The 10,963-nt window shown below is 36.7% G+C and overlaps 2 protein-coding genes across 4 annotated transcripts in view; one reads left to right on the plus strand and one right to left on the minus strand.

The window, feature by feature from the left end:
* Window positions 1-3,036: 3,036 nt before the first annotated feature.
* The window catches only part of LOC116696560 (signal-regulatory protein beta-2), a 29,757-nt gene continuing 21,830 nt past the window's right edge, over window positions 3,037-10,963 (plus strand). Inside the window, exons 1-6 of one of the 3 annotated variants that reach the window (XM_032527620.1) lie at window positions 3,055-3,227; window positions 3,339-3,665; window positions 3,929-4,285; window positions 4,407-4,535; window positions 4,691-4,746; window positions 4,836-5,335. In XM_032527620.1, coding sequence (XP_032383511.1) covers window positions 3,185-3,227; window positions 3,339-3,665; window positions 3,929-4,285; window positions 4,407-4,535; window positions 4,691-4,746; window positions 4,836-4,967 — 1,044 coding nt within the window. In that variant the 5' untranslated portion in view covers window positions 3,055-3,184 and the 3' untranslated portion in view covers window positions 4,968-5,335. Of the gene's footprint in view, window positions 3,228-3,338; window positions 3,666-3,928; window positions 4,286-4,406; window positions 4,536-4,690; window positions 4,747-4,835; window positions 5,336-10,963 lie in introns of those variants that run through there. The other 2 variants (XM_032527616.1, XM_032527617.1) reach the window with 2 other exon arrangements.
* Window positions 10,266-10,963, minus strand: part of LOC116696562 (uncharacterized) — a 15,596-nt gene continuing 14,898 nt past the window's right edge. Inside the window, exons 5-6 of the mRNA XM_032527623.1 lie at window positions 10,521-10,784; window positions 10,266-10,277 (exon numbers count right to left, since the gene is read on the minus strand). Of these exons, the coding sequence (XP_032383514.1) occupies window positions 10,647-10,784 (138 nt within the window). The 3' untranslated portion in view covers window positions 10,266-10,277; window positions 10,521-10,646. The remainder of the gene's footprint in view (window positions 10,278-10,520; window positions 10,785-10,963) is intronic.

A 10,963-nucleotide genomic window follows, 5' to 3' on the forward strand; every position in this document is an offset into this window, starting at 1 on the left:
GATTGAAAATGAAGAAAACAGAGATCCGGCAGACCAGCAGCAAGACATTCTCATCATCCTCGACCTTATCTGAGAGAGATGTTTGAGACAGTAGGCATCAAAAAAAGACTCCTGGCCAACGTGCTGGGGAACTTCTTCAATAATGTCTGTTTAGTCATTCATATTTTAATCCTTTATTTTCTTTCCAGAAGCCACATTTGCGCACACAGACATACACAGAAATAAAAACTGAATCTGTGAATTCTCACAGAATCACGACTGAATTCATATCTTGCTAATGAGTCAGAATTTTATTAACCTGGAGTCCCAGTTTCTGTCATAATAATCATATATGTTATGTTTTAGGCCTATCGGCAGACATCCATTTAAAATGTAGCCATTGCCATATAAAGACCGTGTTCTCCATGTCCACTGAAGTTCCTCAGCGTGCTCTCTAGTAACATTTGTGTGCTCCAGGTAGCTTTGCATAAAGAATTGTTGTCATTCGCAAGGCTACTTTTACTTTCATACTTTAAGTAAATTTCCAAGCCTGTACTTTGTTACTTTTACTTGAGTTAAGAAGTTTAATCAGTACTTCCACTTTTACTAGAGTATTTTTTGACACAAGTATCTTTACTTCTACTTAAATACAGAAAGTGAGTACTTTTGCCATCTCTGGTCAGGTAAGTAAAGGCTGGACTACAATAGAGCTGTTTGGAGATGGTAAGTGCTTTTGGGGTGGACTTTGGGCTTTTTCACTTTGTAAACCTATAACCTCCACAAAAAAAGATACATAACACAATAAAGGAAAGGAGAAAAAGCCAAAAATCATAATATGAGCACTCTACTGTGTGACACTCCCCTGTCTCTCCACCGCAACCAGCAAAGACAAAAACCTGGTGCACTGAAAAACACTCGCTCACTGGCAGTGCATGTCTAAAATACTGTCACTGACCAGATGTGGGTTTGTATAACCCTCCTGCACAATGAAACTATTGCTATTGCACACGCTTTGCTGACTTCAAAACCCCCTCCTAAGACTTAAATGGTGAGAATGACAGGAAGAAAAAGGGCTTTTGAAATCACACCTTGTTTTAGCGGCCCAACCACAACCAAGCTCAACTTTCCATGCGTCATTTGTTTGTCAGTGGCGATTGTTAATGTGTCTGTACACACACATTCACAAGAAAATGAAGGGCAGCATACAAATGAATTTATCATTAGTATTTGAATTATATTTTATAGTTTCTATCCCTGAGTTCATCCCCTGCATATTTAACTGCACGGTACTTTTCATTTAGTTATAGATACAAGATCAACAATACAGTATCAACAGACTCCTATGCAATTTTTTAATCTTTTGATGAGTTTAAGGTGTTGTTCTGGATTGCATTCAATTGTGAGCTGTCCCTATTACTCCCCCCACCCCCTCCTTCAAGCACACACATGAATGTCAGGTGAATCTGAAACTAAATTACACATAGTGTCAACATAGTGGACAGTTTAACAACCCTGCTGTGCGCTTCCTGCTGATGTGCTTCACTACGGATGACTAATAAAGTGGGCGAGGACATCACTCATGATGTGGAACCTCTCGTTTTGTCCTGGGTTACTTAAAATGGCTCTTTCAATATGATAATCTGTCTTTTTATTTTATTCACACAGATAAATCTGATCAATTACAATAAAATTTATCTCAGTGGTAGTGACAACCCGTTTTAAATGTTCAAATAGAGACACAGTATTTATAATTGGATTACATGAGCTAATAAAAAAGGTTTGTAAATCTGATCTGCTGTGTATGAGTCATGTCGTTTTCACCAGCAGATGGCAGCGATGTGAAGATGATTTATATTAGCGTCAAGTTCTTTCAAATCTCAATTTACAGACACGTGACAATGTGACAGACCACAAATAACAGACAAGGACAAGTTAATGGTATTACATGTAAATGAATGGAACTACTGACTTTCTGGTTTAGCATTGAATTTTAACCATTGATTGCACCACCACCGTAAAACCTGAGTGTGTCATGTGTGATGCATAAATTATAATTCTCTCAGAAACTGTCTTGTAACAGTAGGCTGCACACTTACCTAGATAAGTTGAAGTACTTGTATTTTTCTGAAGGGAAGACTACTACCAGACAATTGCTGTGATTGCAGGGAGCAGAAGGTTTATGGTGTCAAGGCTTTGATAAATGTGTGAGTGAAAAAGGTGTAGAAAACGTCAACTGACTTCCTTAATGGTTTCTTAGCTATACGGTCTATGCTTAGCTATTAACAATCTCGACTGACATTGGAAACTTAATTGGAAACAACACCACAGAACGGTACTGACTTTCACATTTCATGTGGTATCTCTGTTTGCCCCTGTTGTCCCCACAAAGAGGTGCACATCAGCTACAGATAAAGCTATGAATCCTTAATGCAGGACCATAAATCCAGCTTAAGTCTCCACTATTTTATATTTAGTGGCAATTATGAGACAAAAAATAATTAATTTTATATTAGTGTGTCATTCATGTAATTCGGTAATTATCTTCGCTCAATTTTCTGCATGCAGAAGTCACCAGACAACACCGTTACCTAAACATAGCCATACAGCGAAATACCGAGAGAGTTGTGTTGAGCCGATAGTCTTAACTAGCTTTGTATCAACTCATTTGGCAATAGCTTGAATGTAACAGGCGTTCATTAATATAAAAAAAACTTAGATACTAAAGCTTTATTCATACTGTAGCTGTCAAGCACAGATATTGTGAAAATTAATAATTTTTAAAACATATTTAACATTTACAGTAAAATCAAACAATTCTGGGTTTTTCTGAGTATTCTGTGTGGAGATTGTTTCGTAATATGGACCAATCTGCAGATGGAAATCCAATTCTGTTATGTTGAGTGAGAAAAGAGTTCACTTCACGATCAAATGACATTAGGACATTAGGCACATGTGTTTTTTACTGTAAATGTCCACCCGGAGAACAAACATGAGATGACAGAAGATGGTGTTGTTTCATGTGTTTGAGTTGGAAAGTTTTGCCTGAGATCGTGCCACTGTGGTAGTACAGTTAAAAGCCAACATAACAAAAGGCCAATCAGATTGCTCTGAAAAAGTTCCCTCCCATTTGATATAATTACAATAAGCTAAATCATCTTTTGATATGATCTAAATAAGGTGCAGTCTCATGTGGAAAGAATAGAAAATGCTTATCATATGTTATATGCTGCTCTTGCTCAAAATTGGAGGTAAGTATTAAGTTAACGTATTCAATTATTTAAAATACATTTGTGATGGATTTGAGTGGGCATGTACATGTATCTCCGTTAATCATTCTTCTGATTTATTTATTTTTTTAGGCTGCACTGAGGATCATACTTTTGAGACGAAGACTGTTGGTGTTGGACAAAATGTGACTCTAACATGTACCCGCCAAAAAAATTGGCATTCAACAAACTTATTTTGGATCAGACTTGTTTCTGGAACCTTTCCTGAATTTTTAGGAGGAACAATAGCCTATGATTTCAATATTTTTGAGACTCGTCGCATTACAGCAAAACAAGAGCCTGGCAAATTTGTTCTGCACATTACTAACACACAGATAAGCGATACTACAGTCTACTACTGTATAAAAGTCAGAAAAAGCAACATGACCTTTTCAAAAGGAATATTTCTGAGAATCAAAGGTAAATACAGCAACAGAAACTCCAGATGCAAAGTCAGTATTATACAATTATCCATAATTTTTAACAGCAATTACATGTTTTTATGTTTTCATTGTTCTTGCTCGTACATAGTAAGTTAGTGTATGCTTGGATGATGCATATAGTCACAAGACTCTTGTTTATACAGTATATAGATAATTGTAACTTAACCCCCCTCCTATAATGTTAATAATTTAATTGAGTAAAACATGTTTATTATACTGTATGTTGTTTTGATTTTCTAGGACCAGAACCTGATATCACTGCCGTCACTCTGGACTTTCCATCTGTTCCAGTCCGTCCAGGAGACTCAGTGACTCTCCAGTGTTCAGTCCTCTCTGACTCAGAGAACAAGACGTGTCCAGGAGATCACAGTGTGTTCTGGTTCAGAGCCGGATCAGATAAATCTCATCCCAGTTTAATTTACGCCCAAGGAAACAATAGTGATGGATGTGAGAAGAGTCCCGAAGCGCGCTCTCCACAGAAATGTATCTACAGTTTCTCTAAGAACGTCAGCTCCTCTGACTCTGGGACTTATTACTGTGCTGTGGCTGCATGTGGAGAGATATTATTTGGAAATGGAGTAACACTGGAGAGTGAAGGTAACAGCAACGTATTTCTATGTTATGGTTTAATAACCACCATCTTATCTCATAACTCATCATATCTTATTTATTTATTTTTCTTAACTTTGCTTATGTGTTTCTCTTCCTAATGTTTCAGTTGTTGGCACGTGTGATTCACAGAACAACACAATTATCTTTCTGCTGTGTGTTGCTTTGGCTATAGCTCTAGTAGTTATAGCCTTCCTTGTTTATGCCATCAGGAATAAATCCTGTGATTGTTGCAACGGTAAGAGAAGTTACTCACCAATCAAACTGTTTTTCCAAAACACAATTGGATTCACATTTCTGCTGTGTATACGACAAGTATAGTATCATTTAACTTCAAGAATGAGAAATCCAAATAATGCTTTTGTACTACAATTTATGGTTTTAATATTACAGCTGCCGTGACTCCGCAAAGCGCTGCTACAACCAGCCGTAATCAGCAACGTGAGCAGGTGAGGAATTTGAAAATGCTGCTACTCTGTATATGTGTATGCATTGGAATCTGCACTCTCATCTTGAATTTTGAACTTTCTTTTATCAGAGCCACGGTGACTCTATGGTTTATTGTACGCCGAAGTTTACCAGGAGAAAAGCCGGCAACGCAGGGAGAAAAAATGCAACAGCAAAGGATGAGACAATCTACAGTGATGTTAGGGCTTTTTGTAACAATTAACAATCTACATAATGAATTTGCTCATTGATGCTATTGTTATTTTTTTGTGGCACACTGTGTGAAAAATGTACTCCATGTGAATGTATCCATACACTTTAAGATGTTTATACATAATATGCATAATATCAATATAGTTTGTCCAAACTGTTTGCAAACATTTAACAATATATGTTTGAGTACTGTTACTTCAGAAAAGAAAATCAAGCAGTATTATGCGAAAATAACCTCATTAAAAAGCTACCAGTTTGGATATAAATTGTTGAATTGTTTCTAGCTATTACATTTATTGTTTAGTTTTTGTGCAGTTTATTAAAACTTTCAAAAGGGTTATGATGCATCTGACCAAATCTGGCTTTTTGGAAGCTTAATCTTGAAAATGGTGTATTTGTTAAACTCAAATAAACTTGAGATCTAAATAGTGTTTGAATCAATCAGGGCAACAACAGGTTCCAACGAGCACAAAGTTTATTTTGTACAGACATTCCTGGCCCCCAGTGGATGCATGCTTATACATTCTGTGTTCCCATTACTTTTCATCTAGTGCTGCTAGCAGGTTAACATGTTTGATGTTTTGTAAAGAGACTGTCCTCACACAAGCAGCAATTACGACCCAAATTTGCGTTTTCAGGTATATTGTCAGGCGTTGCCCTTCAGTGGCCCTATTAATTCTTACAGGCCCAAAGCAGGAAGTGGTTTAAGAGAAAGTCCATTAAGAGTGGGCAACACAGCAACCCAGTGTTGGCTCTCCTACACTCATTAAACTGTGCTGTCCATGGTTCTAAAAAAAACAGCGAATGATAGTCAGATGTCGTCCGATGACGTCATTAACGTGCATAATAATTAAATAGCAGCCTCTAATCATCATTTTCAAAGAAATTCTCAAATGTTCATATGATATGTAATTTGAAAAGCTACATAGCCTACAGGGACTGTTAAAGGGCCAGTGAAATGTCGATGCTGGTCTCTAAATCAGAGAAAGATTATAATTCCTGGTTGCAGGTTTGCAAGATGTTACCACCCGATTATATTGGAAAAGAAAAAGAGTAAAAAAAAAAAGAAGAGTAACTAAACTAAAAAAAAAACGGGCATGTTTATTAAAATCAAATTTAGTTTAGTGAATTGATGAGAATGATAGGTGATATGCTTCACACAGAACAGGAAAAAGCCAATGTGGCAGTAAATGCACTTTGATGGTATGTTTGTGATTACCAATCAGATGCAAGTTGCATCAGATGAGCTCCTTCACTCATAAAATAACCAACAAGTCTCCTCACAAGACCCAATGCCAAGATGATCCTCTTATGGGTTACATGTTTGTTCTTCATCAAGGATGTAAGTGCAATTTTATTCTGTTCAAGTATTCAGTTAATAATGCCTGACAACTAGATACTTTATATGGAGGTTTTGCATGATAAATGTTATACATCAAATACTAATGGTCATTTAAGTTATTTTATGTATTGTACTGTATGTTTTAATTTATTTTCGATTTGCTAGTTCCAGTTACCGCAATTTGACTTGGTGAAGCTGCAACCTTCACATGTGCTCTGCCTTATAAGGAGATTGGCCGTCCACAGCTCGACTGGTACAAGCAGAGTGCCGGGGAAACTCTGAAATTAATTGTGACAGTACATAAATCTACAAAACCTGAGTATGCACCAGAGTTGTCTGCATCAAGATTGGAAATAAACAATGATAACAATTTTAGCAACCTGACCATTCTGAGGACAATCCAAGAAGATGGGCAAGTCTAGTTTGGAGAGGGACATGAGGTTACTAAAGGTAAATATGGTCTACTTTTATTAATTTTAGCAAATGCTGTCTTAAGAGTCAGAAGAGTTGTGTTTATCATTTTTCCAAGAACGTCAGCTCCTCTGATGCTGGGACTTACTACTGTGCTGTAGCCACATGCGGAGAGATTTATTTGTAGATGGAGCTAAACTCGACATTGAAGGTAACTGTATAATAAGTAAATTAGCCTATAAGTGTTTTATTTAAAAATATTTTTAATATTTTACAAGAAAAATGATACTTCCAGGAGTTGAATTGAACATCTTTTACTTTTATGGGTTTTTTTTTCATTTTGTAATGTTTCAGGAACCAACGTGTTGTCACAAAAGGCCAATACAATTGTTTTCTTGATCATCTCGGCCATAAGATTGTTACAGCCTACCTTATTTACGTCATCAAGAGAAACAATGGTTATAGAAACTACTCATGGTTCTCTGTCAACAGTATTTCATGAAAACTACTGCATCTGTAATTATCATCCATACAGTTTCATGATTTCAGCAGCTGTTGCATGCAAATACATAGTGGTGTTCAGAAAATGAATAGGTAAAAAACACTATGGTACGGTAGACGTAAGCTTATTAAAATAGTTATTTTAGTTATTTCACTTTGTCAACTCACATTTCCACAGCGGAATAAATACGTGTCTTCATCTCTCTGTCGTTTGTAGTCTATGTTACTCAGTGTGTAAAGATCTTGGGACTGTAGGCAGAATATTTACCACCTGACACACCCTCATCGAGAGCTCTAGCAAGGTGAGAAGAAATGTGGCCAAGACCACAGGATATGAGATGTGAATTGCTCCCCGGTAAACCCAAGTGTAGGAAATTAAGGGCTCTCAGTTCAAAAAACCAGACATATTACTCATATACTTACTTAAATCACCCCACTGGCTTCTGTTAAAAAAACTGAATTAATTTAAAAATATTGCTCACTGTTTACAATCTAATGGCCTAAATCCTAATTACATCTCTGACCTGCTCACTGCTTACAAACAAAGAATATTATTACTATGGCATGAACACACAAAATGGCTTGTGTCGGCAGCAAGCAATCCAGGCTTGGTTGTTTTCCTCAGACAGCATACCGTTCAGAAAATTCTGAAAACATGCTTTGATTTAAAATTGTTTTGCATGGACTACAGACTAGTAAAATAATACCAAGACTGGATGTTTAAGAGCCACTGAGCCACAAATTGACAGGATCTCAGGAAGTTTCATTTTTATGAATTCTACAATCCTTCAATGTAGACAGGAACACATATGCATATACATATACCTTTGGAGACGGATTCATATGGGACCTTTCTGCAGTGTATTATTACTGTATGTCCTTCAGTGGGCTTGAAGACAACAACAGGAACCCTGCTTTGCAAACTGGAGATGTCAAGTTTAAAAGCCATATTAACTTGGGTTTACTCTGTGTCAGTTATAGAAACTCACCATAATACCAAAGTGTTGTTGGTATTGTTTCATGTGTTCAGGTTGGAAAGAAGGTTGATTTGTTTTCCACCGTGGTCATAAACTTCATCACACAAGAGGCCAATCAGATTGCTGAAATTGTTCCCTCCTACTTGATATACATTATGGTCAATCATTTTCATAATGCCATCTAAATTACAACAGTCTCAAGTGGAATAACCAGAAAATAATGACTGTGTTTTATTTATTGCTGATGCTCAGAGTGGGGCGTAAGTATGTGTGACAATGTCAGCTTTATAGGACTGTTTGTTTGGGAAGTGATGTGAGACTGACTTGTACTCGCAAGTCCACGGGAAGCTTGTTTTGGATCAAGCTTGTTTCTGGAGAAAATCCTAAAGTCTTAGGTAAAACATTCAGCTTAGAGAGTGATCCTCGCATTGCAGCCACAGAATAGTCCAGAACATTTGTTCTGCATATTGCTAAAGCACGGCTAAGTGATACTGCTGTATGAAAATACTTCAATACAATACGTACTTCATACATAAGCAAAACTTCACATTTTTGAAAGGAGCAGACCTGAAGTTTAAGGTAAATGCATTCCTTAATTTTATTACAACTTTGATTAAAAGAAATAGTAACAGTTTTATTTTATTTTAAGCTTTTTAATTTTATTTCTTTTATTTCCCAGGACCAGAACATGACCCCACTGCTGTCCTTCCATCTGATCCAGTCGGTCCAGGAGATTCAGTGACTCTGCAGTGTTCAGTCCTCTCTGACTCTGAGAACAAGACGTATCCAGAGGAACAAAGTGTGTTTTGTTTCAGAGCTGGATCCCATCAATGTGGCCCAGGTTTTAATTATACTCAAGGAAACTGTTGAAGAACATGAAAAGAATCCAAAGGGACTCTCGACAAAGAAATGTATCTACAGCTTCTCTAAGAATGTTAGCTCCTGTGATGGCGGGACTTATACTGTGCTGTGGCCACATGTGGGGAGATATTTTCTGGAAACGGATCAAAACTGGACATTGAAGGTAACTGCATTGTGCTGTTAATTAGAACATTTTCTTACTTACGTGCTACATTGTACCTGTTGTTTTTTCTATTTGATAATGTTTAAGGAACCAGCGTGTGGTCACAGAAGGCCAATACAATTATCTTTCCGCTGTGTACAGTCTCGGCCGTAAGTCCGATTGTTATAGCCATCTCATTACGCCATCAAGAGAAACAACAGTAATCGAACCTACTCATAGTTCTCTATACAAAAGCATTACGCAAAAAATACTACATTCCTATTTAACATCTTTATATTTTCTGTTTCATAATTTCAGCTGCTGTTGGTGTGAAAAACAGTGGTGGTCAGAATTCCACAGGTAAAAAAACATAATGGTACAGTAGAAGTAACCTTACAGCAACAGCCCTGATTCATGTCAACTGGGAACCTTTTTTAAATGTCATTTTCTTTCTCGCTCTCTCTCTCATTTACTGTCATCTCGCTACTATTTCTTATGAATAAAGGAAAAAATTACCTACCCCCAAAAATTGTAAAAAAAAAAATACCAACGTACTTAACTTTTTCCGGCAAAATCTGTCTGACAATTGGGTGATTCTTAATGTTGCAACACAGAAAAAAACAAAAATAGAAACTAAGTTTCCGTTAAAATGGAAATTACATACATACATACATACATACATACATAATAAGGTTTATACTGTAACTGGGAGTAATTGCAAATATGGAATTTTCCACTTGATCAGCATTCTAAAATTTGAGAAAAAGAACTCTGATTTCAGACTAGTACTCTGTATCAGCCTGTAACCTGATTTTTGTGGTTGTTGTTGAGTAACTATTTGTGAATATAATTTGTAACTATCAAACAATGTCAATAAATAGTTTATGACAACAGGTTTATTCCTAATTGTGCAACACAGAAAAAAAGAAAAAAAGACACTGTTTCAGTTATTGTGGCCAATACTAAAATTAGGTATTTACTATGAGTGGGAGTAATTGTAAATACGAAGGTGGAGCAGTGGTGGCATTGAGAAAAAAAGTTCTGATTTTGCATCCATTATCTGTGTTTTGTTCTTGCTGAGTGCAACTTTTTTGTAAACGTGATCTGTAACTTTATCAAACAATATGAATAAATGAAACACACTAGTGCCAAACTGTTGCTGCGGGTGTAGTCTATATTGACTCTGGTGGCGTCCAAAATTCCACTGGAAGTCAATTTTTTCCGGATGTCCCTCACCTTCTGTTTCTTTGTGTTGACATTCTAACCTTTGGTGGATTTCAGAGGACTATGGTTAACTGCTCCTCAGATCTCTACAGGGTAAATCTAGACAACTGTATACAATAAATATATACATTCTAACTGATACACACGCCATCACTACTGGATGGCAATTGGGAATAAAAAGCTACGTGTCTCTCTGTAGAGACTCTGTGACTGTTCCACAGACTGCTCTGTCTACAGAGATGGCTGGTGCTGGTTGTGGTAATTTGCAACTGAGTACACACACTCTGGTGATGACTCTCTCTTCCTCCTTGTCACTTTCCTTGTTGAGAAATCCAGTGCTGTGTAGTTCATTGCCCTTGCTTTGCCATCCTGCAAAAATGTAATATTTGTGTCAAGTACAAATATTTCAGAGATTAGGTCTGTGACATCCAAAAACATCTCTAGAGTATAGATTGCATGAAGTTTAACAGTTTATTTTATGTAATGATTTCTCATTCATCAGTACAAAGTGTTTTACTTTAAATTCACTCATCATACAGTAGCATGCT

Source organism: Etheostoma spectabile, chromosome 10 (assembly GCF_008692095.1).
Source record: "Etheostoma spectabile isolate EspeVRDwgs_2016 chromosome 10, UIUC_Espe_1.0, whole genome shotgun sequence".
Classification (NCBI taxonomy): domain Eukaryota; kingdom Metazoa; phylum Chordata; class Actinopteri; order Perciformes; family Percidae; genus Etheostoma; species Etheostoma spectabile.